Here is a 22,864-nt window from a genome sequence, read left to right on the forward strand (position 1 = left end):
AGAATCTAAGTATGGCATGGATAGATTACAAAAAAGCATTTGACAGCATCCCACATTCATGGATAAAGGACTTCTTACAGATGTATAAGATACACCTAACTTTGTCACCGCTGCTCTTTTGTCTTGTCCTTAACCCATTAAGGTCAACAGATTAGATCATGGTTACAATTTGGCTCACAGAAAATAACAAAATGTAAAGACTTCTTATCTTCTTTTTATGGATGATTTAAAACTGTATAGTTCATCAGATGATGATCTAAAAGCACAACTGCAAGTGGTCAAAACTTTCTTAGATGATATACGAATGTCATCTTTCTTAGATGATATACGAATGTCATTTGGCCTTCATAAATGTACAAAAGTAACATTTAAAGCAAGAAAGCAGTAGCACCAAGAAAATATCAGTCTGGGACAGGAGTGTGTTATAAAGGAACTTAAGCAGGAGGAAGTGCATAAATATTTGCGAATTGATAAAGGATCAACAATAAAACCAGAACAAATACAAACAAAATGCAGTAAGGAATATTTTAGATGACTAAAATTAATACTGAAAACAGCCTTGACATCTAGGAACAAAGTCCAAGCTATAAACCAATTTTCTCTTCCTGTTCTACCTTACAGCTTTTGGGGATTAACTGGCCCCAAAAGATATTGGATCAACTGGACAGGAAAACAAGAAAAATATTTCATGCTTATAAAAATGAGCTTATACCAAGACTAAAAATTCCCCGTTCTGAAGGAGAAATGGGCCTCCTTAAAACTGATTACATGTGTAGATCTACAATCATAGGATTATATACATATCTGCTGGCCTCACAAGATCCAAACATAATGAAAGTTTTAAAGCATGAAGAGAACACGTCTAAGGTGACTTCCCTGCTTAGTTCAGCAGAAGGATATCGGTGTCAAGCGGGAATGGAAATCAGACCAGAAGTAGTCAAAAATCAGCCAGCAACTGAAAATGACAAAAAAAAAAAAAAAGAAAGAAAGAATATAGGAGAAGGATCAGATGAGAAGGCTAGAAATGTGGAAAAGGCATAAGTATAATTGCATGTACAGAAAACTCCCAGATCAGCCTCATGTCGATCAAGATCTGATGCAGGAATGGTTAAGGAAAGGTGAATTCATACCAAAAGATAAAAGGTTAATATTGTTGACCCAGAATAGTGGACTTCGTACATGGTTTACAAAGTCCATTGAACATGTGGAAGAAACAGACAAATGCAGGTTATGCAAGACAGAACTGCAAATAGTTGCACATCTTGTTGCTGGGTGTGATACACTAATGGCAGAGGGCCTATATACTGAAAGGCATAATAATGTGGCAAGACTGTTGGGACTGGGGATTGTGCAAACATTATAACACTGAAGTAGCTGACAAGCATTACAAACATGAGCCACAAAGCATTATAGAGGATGATGAAGTTTACATCACATGGGTTCACTCATTACCAACAGTTCAAAAAACAGATGTGAGAAAACCAGATATAGTAGTCCATGAAAAGAATACAAAAATAGCACTGATTATTGAAATTATTACACTCAGTGATTACAGCATCTTACAAACAGAAAGACACAAAGTTATAAAACACCAGGATAGCAGGCAGAAATGAAGGCAATGCAGAAGAAGGATACCCAGACAGTTCCAGTAGTAGTAGGAGCAATCAGTCTCATAAAAAAGAACATACAGTCTCACTTAGGTATGCTACTGATACAGGTAAGTCCACATGAATTGAAGAAGGAGTCAATTCTGGGCACATTGTGAATACTGCAAAGACTATTTTTGGCTAACATAAAAGACTGAAACCACAGTAATTTCATGACCTTTAATCATATTTTGACTTGGAAATGGGGTCCTTTCTCTGCGTGTTATTAGAACCCCAAAAGACTTGGGAGAAGTTTTTTCCCTCTGGTCAATGAGTGACACCAGAAATTCCTCAAGCTCTGTCAGCTGCTTCTATGTACCTGTTGCCCCCACCCCAAAACGGGTTGAGCTGGCTGCCTCAATGTCCTATTCCATTTTCTTTGCAAGAAGTAGCATACTGGTAAATTTCTCACATATCACTTAAAGAGACCTGTTACAGCCACCCAAGGCATTTATACCTTGCACCAGTCCCTGCCTAATCTAATCCTGATAATATCTGCCCACAGCTCCCTAGCCTTGGAGACAGTGTTTCTCATATGTGCAAAGGGCATGCAGTAGCAGTTCATTCTCCTGGCTAGTGAACCTTTCTAGGCATTTATTTCCTCCCTCAGGTGCCTATGCCAGTACCTGCACACCTTGAGAGTAAAACAGTTAACTCAGTGGAAGTTTGCACTTAAGTATGACCAAATTAACAGACTGTAATTACTGCTACATACATCTTCCATTACCCTAAGAGTGCAACTATGCCTCCTCATATGACCCAGGGAACCCAACATCCATTCCGGCATGTAATCTCCAAACTATTCTATGCTCATGGCATGATCTCCATACATACAGTTAAGACATTGTTGTGCCTTATCTGTGTGCTATGGTCCCATTTATACATACAACAAGTCATGCTCCCCACTCTCCCTGACAGCAATCACAGTGTCTGTAGTTGTGGATGAGGTACTTTACCGGGAGGTGGGGCTCCTTTCTTAACTCTAATGTTCCACATGTACAGAGTGCTATATCAAAATTCCTCTATATATTAGTTCAGCATGTTGTAAGACATGCTGTTCAAAACAGTGGCAGCACTTTATACTGTGCTAAAAAGATGAAGTTGTTAGTGAAGCCAGATAGCACCATTGGCTTTGAGTCACTGCCTTTTTAAAATGCTGTCTCTATACATATTGTTTCAAGGCATACACAAGCACATTTAGCATAAAGCAGGAGCCCTATATATTTGTGCTCTTACATGTGTAGACAGGTAGCACCATGGTGCATATGTTGCATGACATTTGACTCACAAACATGTACCTAGGTACACTGATCTACCATTTTACTCTTCAAGTAGACATGGCTGCCTCAGTGCAAAAGTAAGAATGCTGTATGGTGTGCCAGTGAGAGCAGAATTTTCCTGATGTTCCTGCACAGGGACTTTTAGCTTGGCCACTATGATGGCTCTTTTAGGAAGGTAGAAACTTGGTACAAAAGGGGCCAAGTATTGAGTGATGCCACTGGCACCTTCCATACTGGGAAGCCCTCCTATCATTGTTATGATGACCTGAAGTGGGTTCACCCCAACCTGCTCTAGCAATGGTAGGCACATGTTCAGGAGAGACCAGTATTTTTTTTTGGGGGGGGGGGGTTACCACTAATGTTTTGCACTATGTACAGTAGTACAGGTATGCTTAACAGTTCATGCTTTGTGATGTAAATACAGAGGAACATCACCTACATTCCTCCTCAAAAATATACCCCCCCCCCCACATTTGTCATTCCATGTTTACCTCTGTCTGCGGTTTACCTATTTCCTACTTTTCTTTCTACCCAAATTCCTCCCAATATGTTGAAAAGGGTTGCCACTTTGCTGTTCACACCAACTTTCATGTTTCTGTTGGCCACTGTGCAAAGCTGTGCTGCCCTTGTTCTGGCTGTAGCTGTAAGTCACTGCACTCTATGCAAGACATACATTGACCTATGCAAGCTAACCTCTCTTACCTCTGAGCTGCTTTATATCATATGTGCTTCTGCAGATCTGTATTTTGCTGTTCATTCCATTGCCACTGTGAGTTTGCTTTCTTACATGCCCTTTTATTCAACTTGCAGGATCTATCCCTGTCCTGATACATCTCTTAACTAGCTCTCTGACACTGGGCATAGTGACCTCCTCAAAATGACCTCCATGCAAGTGTGTAGCATTTGTCTAGGAATTCCAGCCTATGTGTGTGTGATCAAACCTGCTTCTATTCAGGGTATCATGCCAAACCTGAGCAGTATTCAAGTACTTGTTTCTACACCAAGGTAAAAACAACTCATCTTACACCAGCACATATTATTCTGCAATAAGTTCCTTTTAAATGCTTCTTGTCTCTTTTTACTAGTTTAGGCAGCTACTCATTTACTTAAATCACTCCTGATGATGTTGTATTCCTTAAATATATTAAAAGGCATCCATTTTCTTTTTTTGTACAGTTGATGCAATCTGTTCTACAAATATATATATATATATATATATATATATATATATATATATATATCACTATCTTTGACTTCCTCTTTAAGTAGTCTCAATGCGTACTCAACAGTGATACACAAGCATCTATCTGATTGCATGCAACACTTGTTTTGTTTTGCTTGCTGCATTAAAAAAAATCACTCATCATTTGATTTTTTTTGATAATTAAATTATCACTTTTAGTACAAAAGTTCCTATAGTTCACTATTAACCATTTGCTTTTGCTGTTGCAGTCACTTCTAAATCCTGCTTTTTTCCCCTTTATGGGTATTAAACACATGTTCATTACAGTTAAGAGTAGTAAGCCCCTTACCAACAAAACAAAGCAAATTCTATTTCCTACTGCACATGACCTCAGTGTGTACTGACCAGTTTACGTCTTTGGTCATTAATGTTTCTTTATGTTGCATTTCTGTAATTATTGGCATACAAACATTCACACTGCTTGAACTACACTTCTACATTAAAGGCAGTTTTGCCCCTCACATCTAATCATAGAACTATTTTATAAAATTGATTTTGAATACTTTTTTTCTTGCACATAGCCCTATTTAGTCCCTTTTTATCATTTTTAATTTTTACTCAAGCAGTAAGTTTGCTCCTTTAATGAGTACAAGGTTACTTCTTGGCTGCTTCTTTGCTAAAAACCTGCTGATTTTGGACATGGCCTGTACACTTGATGAAGCCTTTCTACCAATTTTGTATCCAAAGGTTACAGCTACAGTAATATATTAATATGGAGAGTTGCACTGCTGGACAGCAAGTGCTTACTCAGATGTATACGTCAGACAAATACTATGTACAGCAGCTAAAAATGCACTAGGTACACCACTGCACGTGTGGAGATGTGCAGACATTTTCTAAAAATAAAGTTACTTCAGTGTATGTTTTACTGACTACTGCAATACAGATGTATGTCTTAAATTATTCCCAGCAAAATGTGTCAGTTTGCCACTACTAATAATTTAAAACTTTGCACTGGAGAACGGGTTTTGCATAAGTATCAGCAAAATTCCTTACAACACTCTCTTATGTCCAATAAATGCATACTGTATTCATGAGGTAAGAGAAGACATATGGCGTAAATTACTATATTTATGAAACGGATTTAACTCTTTAAACAGGGATAAGGACTATGGTAGTATCCACCAGTAAAAATGATGAGGTAATCATATCCACCCATCCATCCTCAACCTCTTCTCCCATTTTGCACATGGGATCGGGGGTGTCACTTCAGCAGTGACAATCATCTCAAGCAAAGCTTTACACTGCCGGGTGGCTAGCCCTGCTGCAGTAGTTCATTCCTACCACTCACTCGCACACACACTCTCACCTACGGCCAATTTAGAGTGTCCAATCCACCTACTACATGTCTTTGGAATGTGGGTGGAAACTGGAGCACCCTGAGGTAATTATAGCCATCTACTGTAAAAACTGAAGATATATGACTTATCAATACTGAATTTGAATTTTGTTTTTTATCGGCATCTCAGTGTTTGAGTAATCTGTAATTAACAGCAATCACTTTAAATGGGTCTTTTTTGACATAACAGACATTAAAATACACAAACCTAAATTAAATTTCCTTTCAAGATCCCACCCCCCAGAAATGAAACAAACTGTTTTAAGTTCAGCTGTACAGTCTGACCACTATGTGCACATAGTGAGCCACTCCCTATCCCTACAACCATTGCGGGTCTACAGTTTGATTCAAGTGCCTGTATGATTAAAGTGATCAGTTATTAACTATTTATTTATTTACCTGTTTACAGTTTGTTTATCTGGGTAGAAGTTGCCCCATTGCAGTGGAGGCCTGAGCAGAAAATCTCTAAATATAATGCATGTATACAAGGTTAAAAAAAAAAGTATAGTTGTGTAAGTAAACTAACATAAAAGTAGATGTTTCAGTGATGACAGCTGCTGTAACCTTAGCTATCTGGGTTACATCCTGCCAAGATTATAACAGCTGGGCAGCTTCCAAAGCTTCATGGCACCTTCCATGTGACCAAACTATCAGGCAGCTCAAACTGAGCTAACTAAAAGGCAGGTTTGGGTGCCAAGCCCTTCAAGGCTTTCCTGCCAACAGAGAGAGGGAGACTGAGCCCAGAAAGGACGCTGCTAGGAAGAACAAAAAATAAATAACCACATCGTAGTAGAGTAAGCCTTGACCCTGTCTGGGATAGATTTGTCATGGTGAACAAAAGGTAATAGCCTTAGACAACCATTTGAGCATAGTCTTGTTTTGACAGAGGTTGTCCCGTCTTCTTACCATCACAAGAAATGAACAACTGACTTGAAGATCTAAGAGAGTTAGTTCAGTCAAGATAGTACCCAAGTTGTCTGTGGACAGCCGATGTATGGAGCACCCTTTCTCCCTTATTTTTAGGTTCAGGAAAGAAAATGAGGAAATGGATAGTTTGTCTTAAAGTAAACTGGGATACCACTTTAGGCAAAAAGAAGGATTAGTTCTTAAAGAAACCCTGTCCCTGTGGAAAATGAGATAGGGTTAAGTTAACTCACCATAAGAGTTTCCAACTCGCACACCCTTCTTGCAGCGGTCATAGGAATAAGTAAAAAGTACAGTTGTGTACACTTACCATAAATGTAGATGTTTGAGTGTATTCACTGTTGCAGTCATTACATTTGGTTATCTGCTTGCAGTTGTCCTCAGTCGGCCTGATTAACAAAGTCTTGGGTCCTGCGTCGGTTGCTGTCCCTTCTTCCGTGACGTCAGGTCGTCAGGGGTATAAAACATGCAGCCAATGCCATTACATCAGTTTTTCTTGCCCCAGATATCAGGTGCCCCCCTAATGGGAAGTATTTAAATCTATAAATATACAAGCCTACCTCCAACAAAAAAGCAAATACACCAAAAAGCTTTCGAGCATAGTAAAGGAGACTACAGGTATAGCCAAAAGAAGTAAGGGGGCTGGAGGGAGGGTAACCAGGACTGCAACAGTGAATACACTTGAACATCAACATTTATGGTAAGTGTACACAACTGTATTATGTTCTTCGTGTTTCACTGTTGCAGTCATCACATTTGGGTAGATTCCCAAAGCTAAGGATGGGAGGAGGAATTTATATAGCATTAGGACCAGCTATAAGGCCCTGCAAGAGTGCAGTGGCAAGCCAGCTCTGGATTTGGAGAAAAGCAAATGGTAATGCTTGGTGAAAGTATGTACAGAACTCTAGGTAGCAGCTTCTAGGATGTCCCTGGTAGGGACGCCTCTGAGAAAGGCTGTAGAGGTAGATGCAGCCCTGGTTGAGTGGGGTCTGATCCCCTGTGGGTTAGGTTTCCCATGGTGCTTACAGCAGAAATGAATGCAATGGCCTATCCATTTGGAAATGGTTTGCTTTGAAATAGCCTTCCCCTTGCCCCTGTAGCAAATGCCACCAGCAGTTGGTCAGATTTCCCTTGAGGTTTAGTCCTGTCCAGGTAGACACATTTTCAGTAAAAAAAAATCATATGCAAATGTGCTTTCATTAAAACAACAGATCCATGAAAAACTTTATATAGACCAAGAAACCTTGGGTAATTTGGAAAAACAGGTAACTTAGGAAATGTGAAAATACAAAGAACAAAACCTAGAGATTTTTGAAAGGTATAAAAAAAGAAACATGGACATGGGAAAGAGAGAGGTCTGATATGGTATAATACTTATGCAAAGGAGAAAGTCAAACTAATCAATAAATAAAAAAACAGCTCCAAAGATATTTGAAGAAAGATACAGGCAAAGGCACCCATATATGGAAAATTTCACAACATAAAAATGAGATCACAAAGGGGGAATGTAGAACAGAATATAAACAAATAGAAGTTGAAGTTATGAATATCTGCGATATAAAGGATTTAGTGTAGTAAGTCTTAACACAGGTTACATCACAGCATGATGAGGAGAAACAGGTGGAGAGGGAGACATCTGAACAAGAAATACGGATATGGGAAAGAAAAAGAGATTTAATATGGGGCACCTATTTATGTAAAGAAGAAAGGGAAACTAATCAATACAAAAAAGCAGGACCAAAGAGATTTGAAGAGAAATAAAGGCAAAGGCATCCAGATAAGGAACAGTTCACAATACAAAGAATAAGAAAAACAATGGCAGAAAGTAGAAAAGAGGATTAGTAATGGAGAATTTAAGGAAATAATAACTGAAGTTATGGATTCCTTGTGAAGAAAAGGACATAGCATACAGAATCCAACTCTGTCACAGTATGATGGGACAAATTTAAGTCTCCAAATGTCCAGTTGAAGTTGCACAGCAAGGGAAGGAACAGGAAAGAGTGGCCATTCTGACACATTCAATGTTGTGAAGTGATAGGCCAGTGAGGTTCCATATGAAAGAGCAACAGATGACACAGGATGCAACTAAGAGAATCTGTCACATGAAGATGTTCTGGAAGTTTTTGCAGAATGCCCGCAGGAAACATAAATCAAAAAATGTGCCCTTGGTTTAGAAGAAAATGATCTAAGTGAAGAGTTGCTTGATTTAATAGAGATGGACAGACATACTAAGATCGAAGAAAGAAAAAGATTACAGAAAATTAATAAGACCCAAAATGTTAGCACATCTAAGGAGTGCAGTATCCATTCCCCTTTGTTCTGTGGATTAGGAAAGAAGGTTGGCAAATGAATGGACTGATTAAGGGCCACACTGGATACCACTTTGGGCATGAAGGAGAGATTGGTCCTGAGGGACACCCTGTCCGCATGAAAGATGCTGAAAGGCTCCACTGCCACAAGGGCCTGTAATTCAGATACCCTTCTTGCTGAAGTGATCGCTAAAAGGAAAGCTGTTTTCCAAGAAAGGAATTTTAAGTCTGCAGTATCAGTTGGCTCGAAAGGAGGAAGAGTGAGTTTCTCCAATACAAAGTTAAGGTCCCGGGCTGGAGTTGGAGGTCTCCTGGGTGGTCATAGATTTTTGGCCCTACTGAGGAACTGCTTGAGCAGTGGATGAGAGAAGAGGGGAGGTTCTGTGTTATAATGAGCTGAAATGGCTGAGGAGTGAAGCCTGATGGAGGAGAAAGACAGGCCCTTGTGAAGCATCTCAGTTAAGTATTGTAAGATCTGAGGTAAATTGGGCACTGCTGTGCTCATCCCTTGAGATTGGTTCCAGGCACAGAATCTTTTTCATTTTTCAGCATAAGATTTTCTAGCACTAGGCCTCCTTGCCTCTAAAATGATATCCATCACTGGTTTACTGAGGGATGGTAAAGGAGAGATTAGGTAATTAACCAGGCTGCTAGGTTCAGTGTTTAAAGCTGAGGGTGTAGAATCTGGTTCCCCTGCTGAGGGTAGGAGTCTGAGGCAGGTGCCATGGGGCCAACCGTGACACACTGCACAAGAGGGGGTACCAGTGTTGGCATGGCCAGTCTGGTGCAATCAAAATTGTCCTTGGTTTGTCTTGTTTGATCTTTAGTAGTACTTTGGAGAGCAGAGGCAGAGGAGGAAAGGCATAAACGGATAGATTTTTCCAGCTGAAGGACAGAGCATCCATTTCCCAAGCTTGTTTGTGGGGAGTCCTTGTGCAACATTTGTCCAATTGATAGTTCTGGGGTGAGGCAGACAGGTCTATAATCTGGGCTCCCCCATTTGCTTGTCAACATGTTGAAAATCCTTGTTTCCAGTTTCCACTTGTGTGGGTCCATGAGATTTCTGCTTAGTTCGTCTCCCAGTGTATTTAGTTTTCCTGGCAGGAATTGAGCTTGTAGATGCACTTGAGCCCCTACAGCCTAGGACACAAAAAGTTGTTCTGATTTCCTGAAGGACTTTGTTCTGTCCAAATAATAACATAGCTGCCTATGGATGTCTAAAGAGTGTAGCAGCCTTTCCCCTTTGTTTTGAGGATTGGGGTAAAAGGTAGGTAAGTGTATGGCTTGATTTAAAGCTACCCTGGATACCACTTTAGGCATAAATGACGGGTTGGTACGAAGGGAAACCCTGTCCTGATGGAAGATGAGAAAGGGCTGCACCGCCATGAGGGCCTGTAGTTCCGAAACCCTACGAGCTGAAGTGATGGCCAGAAGGAAGGCTGTTTTCCAGGACAAATATTGCAAATCTGTTGAGGCAGCTGGTTCAAAAGGAGGCAATGTTAATTTTTCTAGTATGTAATTAAGATCCCAGGCTGGTATTGGTTGTTTCCTTGGTGGTCTTATATTCTTAGCCCCTCTGAGGAACTGTCGTAAGAGTGGGTGAGAAAATAAAGGTGGATCTGTGTTGAATTCTGCAGAAATGGCTGAGGCATGGATTTTTATGGAAGAAAATGAAAGTCCACTGTTCAGCAGCTCAGCTAGATACTGTAATACCTGAGGCAAATGGGTCCTGGCCTTTTTTCTCATTCCAAGAGCAAAACCGTTTCCATTTTGCGGAGTAAGCCTTTCTAGTAGATGGTCTTCTGGCCTCCAAAATGACATCCTGCACCTCCTTGGAGAGTAGGGTCTGTTGTGGTGTTAAGGAATTTTCCATGCAGCGAGATTGAGTGTTTTCAGCTGACTGTGAAGAGTTTTGTAGCTGTGCTGAGTCAGCAGAAGAGGCATTAGTGGTAGTGACTAGGGAGGAGTATGTGTTAGGCTCCTCAGGAGCGGGTACCAGTGTTGCCTTGGCCAATCTGGAGCAATCAGTATCATCTTCGGTCTGTCTGCTCTTGCTTTCAAGAGCACCTTGGGCAGGAGAGGCAGAGGTGGGAAAGCGTAAACTGTCCATGCTGTCCAACTGAATGAAAGGGCGTCCACTCTCCAGGCCTTTGGATGAAAGGTCCTCGAACAAAACTTTTCCAATTGATGATTCCTGTGGGAGGCAAAAAGATCTATGTCTGGCCTCCCCCACGCTTGGATTATCTCTGTAAACACCTGAGGATGCAACTTCCATTCTTGTGGATCTGTCATATTTCTGCTTAGATTGTCTGCCAGCGTGTTTTCCAATCCTGGCAAGTACTGTGCTTGAAGTTCGATTTGCCATTCCAGAGCCAAGTTCCAAAGAGTCATGGCTAGTCTGCATAAGGGGTATGAATGTTTTCCTCCTTGTTTGTTTATGTACCACATTACTGTGGTGTTGTCTGTTCTTATCAGTAATTGTCCTGGATGCAGGAGGTCCTTGAAAGCTGTAATAGCATTTATTACTGCTAGCATTTCTTTTTGATTGATGTGAAGGTGCTTTTCCTTTTGGGACCATTTGCCCTGAATGCACCTGTCTGTCATGTGCGCCCCCCAGGCGTAATCTGAGGCGTCTGTTGTGATGACTTGATTTGCTTGAGGCTTGCAGAACGAGAGACCTGTGTTTGCTTGACATGCTTGGGCCCACCATAGAAATTCCTTTTGCAAACATGGAATTATTGGTATTATTGTTTCCAAACTGTGACTGTGCTGAGACCATAGGTTTTTTAGGTACCATTGAAGTTTCCTCATATGCAGCTTTGCACATGGGATTAAAAGAATGCAAGATGCCATGAAGCCCAGAGCCTGCAGGATTTTCCTTGCAGTAGGCCTGGTACATTTTGCTAGTATTTTGAAGTACTGAGTTAGTTGCCCCTGTTTTTCTGGCGTAAGATAGGCCATCTGGGTGTTTGTGTCCAAGTTGGCACCCAGGAAAGTTATTTTCTGAGATGGTGTTAGCCTGGATTTCTCTTTGTTGATTGTGTATCCCAGAGAATGCAGTAACCGTGTTACATAAGCCAGATGTTCCAGAAGTATGCGTTTGCTGTCCGCTTGGATCAGGCAGTCGTCCAAATAAGGGTAAATTTGTATCCCTTGAAGTCTGCAGTAGGCAATCACTGATGCCAGGCATTTTGTGAATACTCTGGGCGCAGTAGATAAGCCAAAGGGCAATGCAGAGAATTGATAGTGGATTGAACCTGCAAGAAATCTGAGGTATCTTCTGCAGCTTTGTCTGATTGGGACATGCAGGTATGCCTCCTTGAGGTCCAATGTTACCAGCCAAAACACCTTGCCCAGCATGGGAAGAAGCTGCTGTAATGTGAGCATCTTGAATTTTGGTACAAGTAGAAATGTGTTTAGGATGGATAAGTCCAAAATGGGTCTCCAGTCGGTTCCTTTCCTTGGTACCAGAAAAAGTCTTGAATAAAAACCTTGACCTTGTTCGTGAGTAGGTACCTCTTGTACAGCTCTCATGCCTATGAGCTTTGAAATTTGTAGTTGTGCCTCTGCCCTTTGATTGTGTGGCAGGTTTGGCATGCCTCTCATTTTTGGAAGAGTGTGGAATTGAAATTTGTAGCCTCTGTTTATAACGTCCAGGGTCCATTTGTCTGTTGTGACAATATGCCAATTTCTTGTAAATAATGCCAGCTTTCCTCCCAAAGGTGCTGCCAGCTGAGACTTGCTTGGCATGGAAATGAGGGAGTCATTGGGTTTGTTTCCTGTATTGTTGTGCACTGTCTTCGCCACCTCTTGGTGCTGGAGTTTGCCATTGTCTGCCTCTATATGATCCTTGTGATTGCCCTCTGCCCCTTGTGCGTCTGTATCTACCTCTTTGGGGCTTGTCAGTGGCTGGAAAGGACCAGTTTTTTGAAGGCCAATTTCTGCTAAAACGTGGTGGTTGGACCTGTATCAAAGCTTTGACAGTTTGCATAGATTTGGCTTTTTCTTCCATTTTCCGTAATATCTCCTCAGCATTAGTACCAAACAGCACATCCTTTTGTAAAGGAGCATCTAAAAGTTTAGCTTTCACGTGATCAGGCAAGCTTTGTTCCCTAAGCCAGGCATGTCTACGAATGACTGATCCTGTAGCAGCAGCTCTACTTGAGGCCTCTAGGGCATCATAGCCACATTGTAAGGTGTGTTTACCCACTTGCTCTGCACTATGCATCATATCCTGCAACTCCTTCAAATCTGGTTGTTCAGGTTGAGACATTTTATTCCTTAATTGTGATAACAGGAACTGTTGATATTTAAGCATATGAAACTGACAATTTAAGGCCCTCATGGCTAGGGTGGCCGAGGTATATACCTTTTTCCCCACCTTTCTAAGGATCTTGACTCTCTTTCGGCAGGAAGTGGATTCTTAGCAGTAGAGGCCTTCAATCCCTTGGGGCCTTGAGAAATGGTTTCAGGGTCAGCATTATGGCTTTTGTAGAGAAATTGGTGAGAGTTAGGAACTCTGTAGTACCTATCAGGTTTGACTGGTGCAGGAGGCAGGGAATCCGGGTTAAGGCAAGCCTCCGAATAAACATCATCAAGTATGTACAAGACAGGAGGTATCGCCAGAGGTCTGTGTTGAGGTAACACACGAAATTCCCCAAGTCATTTCTTGGAATCGGAAAAGTCTTAGCCTTCCCAATGGAAGTGTTCCCTCAAAGTGTGCAAGGTTTTCCCAAAGGAAAAATCCTCAGGAGGCGATACAGAAGGAATGGACTGCTCTACATCCGAATCTTCAAAAGGGGAGTAAGAGTGTTCCTCTACATCAGAATGTTCTGATAAAATGGAGCCCTGATCAGAAGAGGGAGAATCTTCCTCCACTCTGGGTCTCTTGTCTGGAGGGGGCTGGGAACCCCTGATAAGAGTAATTAAATCCTCATCCATTTTAAGCATCTGTTTTTTAGGCATGGGGCCTGGAGATGGGCCCTGTGCAACAGGCCTCTTGGGATGCCTGGCTGATTTGGATTTAGTGAAGGCCTTAATAGAAAAGGAAGATGAGGGTCTAAAGACACCATGGGTGGAAGTGGACCTGTCCACATAAGGAGGCTCAACACTGACAATGGCTTCAGTGGTTGTAGTCTGGGAAAGGGCCGAGGTACCTGCGGTCTCGGTTACAGAAGACACCGCCAAAGGAGTGTCGTCGGTAGTCAGGGACTGCAAAGGCGTCTCGCTGAGAACTGGACCACGTGTAGCCGGTTTTGGCGTGGTGTCGGTGGGGACCGCGGACCTCACGTGTCGGTCCTTGTCCTTGCGTTTTTTGGACAAAACGGTAGTCGGAGTCTCCGACATTTTATAATCGAAGGCTTTACCAAAAAAGTGTTGGGCGAACTCCGCCCAACGCTTAATAGTGCGTTTATTGAAAGTAGCGCAAAAGCGACAGCCCGAGACGTTGTGGTCTGGGCCTAAACAAGGTATGCAGAGGGAATGGAAATCCTTATGCGGTATTTGCTTCCCACAAGAAATACAATTATTAACTTTTTCTGACATCGGTCTGAGGCAAGAAAAGTTTCCCCAACGGGGTACTTAGCTTTAATGAAGACTTCGGTTTCCAATTTTTCGTAATTCAGGAGCTGGCTGACCGGCACTTGCGAACTGCTTCTGCTTCGGGCACCGCGCGGCAAAAAAGACTGAAGAACATGGCATCGGCTGTGTCTTATATACTCCGGCCTCACTGACGTCAGGAGAGAAAGCGACAACAACCGACGCCGGACCTAGACTTTGGAATTCGGCCGACCGAGGACCCGCCTGATGGCAGAGAACCCATCTGTGATTACTGCAGCTGTATGCACGATGAACATCTGGTGAAGAGTCAGCATCTGAATTTTGGCATCACCAAAAAGGTGTTTAGAGTAGACAGGTCCAGGATAGGACGCCATGAACTGTCTTTTCTGGGTACCAGGAAAATTCTCAAGTAGAAGCCTTGTCCCTTTTCCTCTTCTGGTACCAATTGAATAGCCCTCATGCTTAAGAGAGAAAGTACTTGCTTTTGGGCCTCTGCCCACTGATTTGTTGGTAGATCTGGCCATCCACTTGGTGTTGGTAACACGTGGAAGTGAAATCTGTATCCCTGGGACACTATATTTAAACCCATTTGTCCTGGGTAATGAGTTCCCAGTTCTTTGCATGAAGATCAGTCTTTCCCCCCAAAGGGGCAATTAGTTGAGAAGTGCTTGGAAGTTTTAAAAATAAATCATTGAGACAGTTTACCATAGGGTAAATCCTGGTCATCTGAGGAAACAGAAAATTCAGAATCCTGGTCAGAAGTATCATAAGCAAACTCAGTCCTAGGTCTCTTATAGGAGGAAGGCTGGCTTCCCCTGATTAAAGTAATAAGATCTTCAGCCATTCTTATCATTTGTTTTTTAGGCATAGAGGTCTGACCATGCGGTCTGGGTGTCAGTTGTCTAGGCATGGTTCGAGTTTTAGGCCATGAAGAAGAAGATGGCATTGGTTTAATTACGCAAGTCAGTAGGCCTGAATACACCCTCAGAAGCCAGTGCCTGCACAGCGGCTCCAGACCCATCCAAAGTAGAGACATCTGCAGGTTCCACAGTTGAAACACTCCAAATGGGTCTCAGCAGAGGCTTGCGAATCTGAAGTAGTGGGTATCAGGGGCTGCGAAAGCGCCTCACTGAGTACTGGCGAACTGGCGAATGGCTTAAGAGAAGTGTCGTCGGCAGCTTTGGACCTAGGCGGCCTGTCTCTGTCTTTATTTTTGCGTTTTTTCAGAATGTCAGTAGTCGGATGGCTTACCAAAGACATATCAGGATAATTGAACCAAGCACCAAAATATTTAGAAGCGAAAATATACCAACGATGGATAGTTGGTTTAAATAAGGCATAAAACTAACAGTGAGGAACGTCGTGGTCAGGGCCTAGGCAAGGAATACAACACGAATGAAAATCTTTATGAGGTACTTGCTTTCCACAAGCAATGCAATTATTTACTTTTACTGACATTGGTTTAGAGCAAGAAAAAGTTTCCCCAATGGGGTACTTAGCTTTTAGTTGAAGACTTCGGTTCTGAAACTCGAAAACGAAAATTTCAGGAGTCGTCCAACCGGCACTTGTGAAATGCTTTTGCTTCGGGCACCGCACAGCAAGAAAGACTGATGTAATGGTGTCGGCTGCATGTTTTATACCCCTGACAACCTGACATCATGGAAGAAGGGACAGCAATCGACGCAGGACCCAAGACTTTATTAATCAGGCCGACTGAGGGCTACTGCAAGCAGATAACCCAAATGTAATGACTGCAACAGTGAAACATGAAGAATATCAAGAAGACACTGCAAATAAAACATTCTTCATACTTTCGCAATTTCTCAGAACAAACTTTTAACAGATAAGCCTGACAACTCAGATTTCTGAAAATCGAAGTTGCAGAATTATACACTTTTTCTCATGCCTAACAATGATTTACACATCCTTATCAGAAAGAGCATGACTGGAATAAACTAAGTGCTTAGCAGCAGTTGGGAATAGTGTATAAAAACTTGAAAAGACTGAGGGAATTTATATATCCTAACTGCCTTTTTAGGGTCAGCTGACTGACTATCAGGAAAACTGCAGACATTAACATATGCACCCTCTCCCCAGAGAGAAGAGGAGAAATGGGTGTAGATTCTGGACAATCCTTCTGTGACAACTCAATAGCATTTTCTGAGGGACTGAGAAACCTCAGTGTTCTCCCACTGAAAACACTGGCACTTTCTAGCAATAGTCTAAAAAAAGAACACCCCACAGTGAGAATCAGAAGCTGAGCTCTTCTGAGTCCGAATCAAAAATCTGAGGAAAAAAAATGTATCCATCCCTGCATCTTCCTGTTCAGATTTAGAATCTTGAATCTCTTCAGGAAAAGAGAAATCCCTCTTTCTTTACCAGAAATTAGTTTATAAGAAGGAATAACAGCCTGAAATAAACCTAGAGACAGACTACTCCTACCCAAAGAAATTTGAGGATGGGTAGATACGTTTGGTTTTCTGTTTCTTTTTGACAGCAGACAACCAAGACTAACCATGTTACTAATGGCAGCAGCTGCTTCCCTAGGGATGGGCACAGCATTCTGACAACAGGAAAGCATTCCTTGTTCTCTCTCCCAGGACTGACAAAGAGTGTCTCTTCCTTGTCCACTGAGGGAATCCCAAAAGCTGCAGACGATATTGCTAACCCCTGGTTCATAGTGTTTGTAAGTGCTACACCAACTGGATTTGAGGTAAAAGATGACTGGTCAGAGGAACAACAGATGGTCACAGCAGAGTCACCTACGTCATACTAAGGCAAACTGCTAGCCTGTTTAACCAACTGTGGGACTAACAGTCTGTTTCATGGTCAAGCTGAAAATGGGGCATCTTTACCAGAGAAAACAAGCAGCAAATGTCGGTAAAATAAAAAGTCTTTAAAAATCACTTTTTTCCCCCAGACAAAAACAATAAAAAAGGACTTTTAAAACATTTTGCCAGACCCAAAAAGTACTCCACGGAAAAATTGGTTTTGGGTTACTTTAAACAACTTTTAACGTGACAGGGAAAAACAGCGCTTCTGTTTAAAAGTACAGTACAGTCTCATGTCAGTCCATTAAAACACAAACTCCTAGCTATAAAATAACTTTACTGAAGAGGAAAGTATAAATATTAAGCAACATTATTAAAAGGAAAGTTTTTTTTCTCCAAAGGGAATGCATCTGCTCCGGAAAGAAACAGCATTGTGTATCCTTGAAATTCTCACAGGAGCATACTCTTTAGCAGCTGTAAAGCTGTGAAGGGTTTTGCACCCAAACCTGCCTTTTAGTCATCTAAAAATTCAGGCTGTCATCTATGGGACGGTGGTTGGATGTTTTCTTCTTATCCTTTTCCAGTCCCATACCTAATCAGCCCTATCAGCTGGTAACATTTGTTCCTCTTTGGGTGAGAACTAATCACAACAGGCTATCACCCAGGCAGCCACCTTTGCTATTCCGCCCATCAAGTCTGCACAGTTGACTTGTGTGTGTGTGTTATAACACAGTTTACTGATGCACAGGTGCTAGAAGAGTTTCTAGTCATTGCTCCATGCCTACAAATGCTACAATATTATGCAAAAAAAGTTCTCTGAATCTGGACGCCTAGCACAGATCAGTGACTACAGGGTGCTATAATACAAGGGACATTAACCTCTACTGGTTTAAGATAAAAACAAAATTGGGATATCAAAAATAATCCTGGAACAAAAACATTCTTAAATAAAACTCAAGAGGCAATGTTTGGTATCTTTACAAGGCAGTAGTTGGCATTTAATGCTGTCATAAACAGTGAGACCATTACTGCTAATATAAATATATATGGAAATTTAGGTTTTACACCGACAACCTGTAATAATTAACAAGTTAGCAATTTAGATGACCATTTTTAAACACAGTTTCCATGTTAGACGTACCACACGTTTCTGCTGCTTTATCAAGGGTCTACTTAGGCCATTCATTTTGCTGTACAGTCCACATGCATTGCAGAGATAGTGCCCAGTACCATCTCGCCTCCACAAGGGTGTTTGGATGGAGCCACAGTTAACACATTCCCTGCTTTCTGACATGTCATCCAAAAGTTCTGAAACAAAGAATTGCAATCAGGTTAATCTAAGTGAGATGACAAACACTCTTTCTTTCTTGATGTTCTGATGTCAATATTGGTGCATGCAACACATTCAATGTCCTAATCAAATTCAAATGCAGTACTTAACAATGTACTAAATTAAGATATAAATCATTAAACATACATATGTTATTACAAAATATGGTTAACATGTTCTCTAAAGTTGTGCAAAGAAAGACAATAAATATAACGCATGATGCACATGCACAAATTACATATAAAAATGAACAACAAGGACATGTACATGTTTCTTTGTTAACTTGTCTCAACTGTTATTATAATTGTTTCCTATATAGGTTCATAGGTCACAGGTAAGTACTCGGCTAGCTGCCCTTGCGGGCCATTTTAAACCTAGCTATTTTCTCTTTTTTGTGCTGAAAATAACCTATTCCACTTGCTTATAGATTGGTCTATAATATACATTAGCCCTAATGAGACTAACTGGGATCATACCACAGATAATTTGAAGGGACCCATGTATGATAAAGCATTTAGGAGTTGCTTCTATACATTATTAGTATGGAGGGAGTCCCTGAATAATTTTTGTTTCCCATCCACAGATCTAAATTCTGCTTGAATACGGACAGTGATGAACTTTGTTTTATCTGGATGGGGGGAGGGTCTTTTCCACAGCAGCGATATTCTCTGCAAGATATACCTATCCCTACAAACCATTGTGTTGATGTTGCAGAAGAAGCTTAGATCCATAAATTAACTACGTCTTATGTCATCTGAATTGCTGATATGCAGTAAATCCATCAGTAATGAATTAGAGGATATCTTATATGCCAGACACAGGTCACCTCTTAGCAGTCTGTAAGATAACAACTATAGTGGCAAGGCTTTGAGTCTGTCCATGTAAAACATGTTCTTTAGGCCTTTTGTCCTTTTAGTAAGGTATGTCTGTGTGTGTTCCAATTGTTGCATGTGTCTGGACAAACATATGCCAAAGGGAGCATGATATTCAATGATTGGTCTAATGAGGGCGGAATGATGGGGAACAATGAATTCCCTAGCTCTAGACACAATCCCCTTTGTCCCCTTTGTTTATAAGCTGTGCAGTATAGAAGGGCTTTCTTACAACAATGGACACACATTGGTCAAAAGTTAGGTCACTGTCCACACAAGTTCCCAAATCCTGAAAAACTGGGTCATCTCTTAGGAATGTACTGTCAATGTGGTAGCTCCTTGGAACAGATGACTTCCCAAAAGTTGCAGTAATGCATTTTTGGCATTTAGTTTCAGCCCATGATTTTGGCACCAGTTACTTAATTGGGACAAACCTTCCTGCAGGATGGCTAAGTAATTTGGGGATTCAATGACTGATCCTATCTTGCAGTCCATCTGCAAATTTTCAGCTACAGCCATTTAGTATTGGCTTTTACTTCAGAAAAGTAGATGCCAAGCAGGAGAGGTCACAGCACAGAACCCTGGGGTCTCCACTGGTGACTAGTCTCTTTGTGGAGGGTACTTCCACTACTTTGCTTATCTGTGTTCTATTTGTCGGCCAGTTGGCAATCCAGTGGGTGACACAGGGGTTTGCTTCCCATTTATTTAGCTTTTCTGCTATGCTTCAGTGGGGAACTGTGTCAAAAGCTGTGATCAGGTCAAGCTATGTGGTGTGTACTGTTTTGCCTTCATCCACTGCTTTTGAGATCTTTCCAAAAAATCCACAGGTTGAGTAACATGTGAGGGTTGTCTCTGTAATTTTACTCTCCAACATGCATTATGTCCTACAACAGAAAAAATATTCTTGCAATTTCAAAGATTACATATATTTCCTGTTTTCAAGTGAACCTGTATAATGAAAAAAACGCAGTAACTAGTAATACTATGCTTAGCCGATATGCTTATCTTTCACAGTACATACAGGGACCCACCCATGTTCTCTGCTCATCCAGTGCCAACCTCAGGAGATTATGTTAAAACAATTAATAAATGAAGCACCTCTCTCCTTTGCATGCAATATGCTTACTCAGTCTTTAGCTCTTTGTAAAAATGCAAATGCATGGTAGGTAATAGTGCTTTATATTTTACCTTCCATTGCTAGCCTTGTGAGGTTAAGGACTGTCAAAATACTTACCTTGTGCAATATATTTTACCTTCCATTGTTAGCATTCTGAGCCCATTAAGGGCCATCTTTCTCCTTAGACTGGTCCAAGTTCTTTTTTACACATTTTCTTTTGCTGTCTTCAGTATATTATAACAAAACAGTATTTATAACTTCTATAACAGTGTACTTGAAGGAAATTTTCCTTTTTTGGAGCAGTTTATAAAGTATAATTTTGTCATGTTTTGCATCTTTAGTGTTTTTTCAATTTCTTTTATTTATCTTAATTGCAGTAAGTCAGTCTCAATAAAATCTAGTTTAGAAAGCACTTTATTTGCTAATGTATATCTCATGACTATTAACAAAATAGCTTGACCTGGACAATGCTTTTCACCAGTTAGTGTGTCTGTGTAGAAGTGGCTAGTTCTTAAAACCATGATTTAAAGGCTATTCTATTAGTCATAGAAGCATTGTGGCCATTAATATTTTGCTTTCCTGTTATTGCCTGTAATAAGAGAAGCCCCATTAGCTATTTAATTTTGCAAATAGTAAGCATCATTGATTTATCAGACTAGCTATTAATGTACGTTTTTTATATATATATATATATATATATATATATATATATATATATATATATATATATATAGATAGATATATGTATATATATGTATATATATATGTGCATATATATACATATATAAACCGCGGTGGTGGTGCTGTGGTAGCGTTGTCGCCTCACAGTAAGACGCTGTCCGGTTCGATTCTCAGCTAGAGTGTCTTCTGCATGGAGACATGCGTGAATGGGCGTACCTTCGTTGAAGGTTGTGCGTCAGGGCTGGTAACTCGGCACGTAAAAATCAACTACCAATAATCATTAGCGGACCGGAGTTCCGCTGTGGCGACCCCTAACTGGGAAAAGCCGAAAGACACAACAACAACAACATGGTAGGTAATAAAAACATTTGAGCAATACAGTGTAGTGTTGATTGAGAAGCTTCACAAACTGCCTCACAGTACCTGTCCGAGTTGATTAGGATCACAGTACTTCCTTATTTCATGGTGCTTCCTTATTTACACTATAAGCATTTAATTTACTCTGTCAGTTTGACCAGCACTGCTCCAACATTCATACTGTGAAACACAAGACATGTGGAAACACAATTTCCTAAAGTTATGGCAATGATAAAGACACAAAACACTAAAGGCATACAACAATAACCCCACAGTGCTAAAGTTAATGGAAAAATAGACTTACATCACTTGATATTAAATATGTCTGTCATTATTTTCTGACTGTAGTCCTCAAATTTGGCAATGATTTTCCAGAAAAGCACAATTTTATGAGTAACAAGCCAAAAATATGAGGCAAAAATCTGGACATTCTGTGAAAGTCTGTAGAATTGAGAAGTATGCTTATTAAATGTTATCAGGTAAAATTAAGTGTTTTGTGATAGATGGGTAAAATGCTATACTCTAACTGGATGAAAAGCAAAGGACAAGAGAAAAAACTGTAATAGAATAAACTAAAACCAAGAGACTAAAGGAGCACCCTGAAGAACACTGACCAGCTTCAGTGATGGCCAGTTCACATAAAAGGACTTCAAAGATCTGCAGAAGCAAGAAAGTGGGGGGACACTTCTCAATCACTATGGAAGTAGGTTCCAGAAGTGTGAGGCATGATATGTAAAAGAGAGTTAGTTTTAAGTTTCTGACCACAGCTGTAAAACCATCGTCTTACTGGAAGAACACCACCCAAGGCAATGTGATGCTAAGAATCCCCACAGGTAGATGGAACAGTCATGTATGAACAAGCATACTAACACCAACATGTTAAAGACAGTATGGAAATGGACTGGGAGGTGGTGCAAGCTCTACAAAACAGGGGTAAAGTGATGTTAACATGTTGTTCCATTAAGTAGTCTGACACTGGAGTATTGCTCAAGCTGCAAATGGTTAATCACACTACCTAAGCATCCCAGGAAAAGGGATTGCAATAGTCAAGGCAGGAAGAGACCAGTGCATGCACAACCACTGAACATTCATCTTTTGGAATAAGGTGCCTGACATTGGAGATATTCTATAAAAACATGATAATTTCACATCTAACACCTAGTCCTTAAATGTCACCAAGTTATACACAATCGCATCTAACTCATGCACCGTACTCACAAATCCAAGCTTATTGTCACCACCAAAGACATATGCAGACAATGGCGTATCCATAGAATCCCACTAGGTGGCATAAATGGCCAGTGCCTTACTTTTACTGTGTTAAGCTTCACCAAATTAAATATTAGCCCCCTAATGAATGGTCTACAAATCATCGGCAAGGGAATGCATATTTGCACATCTGTCATCTTGTCCTAAGGCAACAGTGTCAAATGCAA

The 22,864-nt window shown here is 40.9% G+C and overlaps 1 protein-coding gene across 7 annotated transcripts in view; it reads right to left on the minus strand.

Annotated features, from left to right (window-relative positions):
* Positions 1–22,864, minus strand: part of GATA6 (GATA binding protein 6) — a 330,143-nt gene that overhangs the window by 100,108 nt on the left and 207,171 nt on the right. For all 7 annotated transcript variants that reach the window (XM_044065373.1, XM_044065374.1, XM_044065370.1 and 4 more), the window contains exon 3: positions 18,213–18,379. In XM_044065373.1, the coding sequence (XP_043921308.1) occupies positions 18,213–18,379 (167 nt within the window). The remainder of the gene's footprint in view (positions 1–18,212; positions 18,380–22,864) is intronic.

The sequence above is a fragment of the Protopterus annectens genome, chromosome 3.part0 (genome assembly GCF_019279795.1).
Source record: "Protopterus annectens isolate FY-2018-M chromosome 3.part0, PAN1.0, whole genome shotgun sequence".
NCBI lineage: Eukaryota > Metazoa > Chordata > Ceratodontiformes > Protopteridae > Protopterus > Protopterus annectens.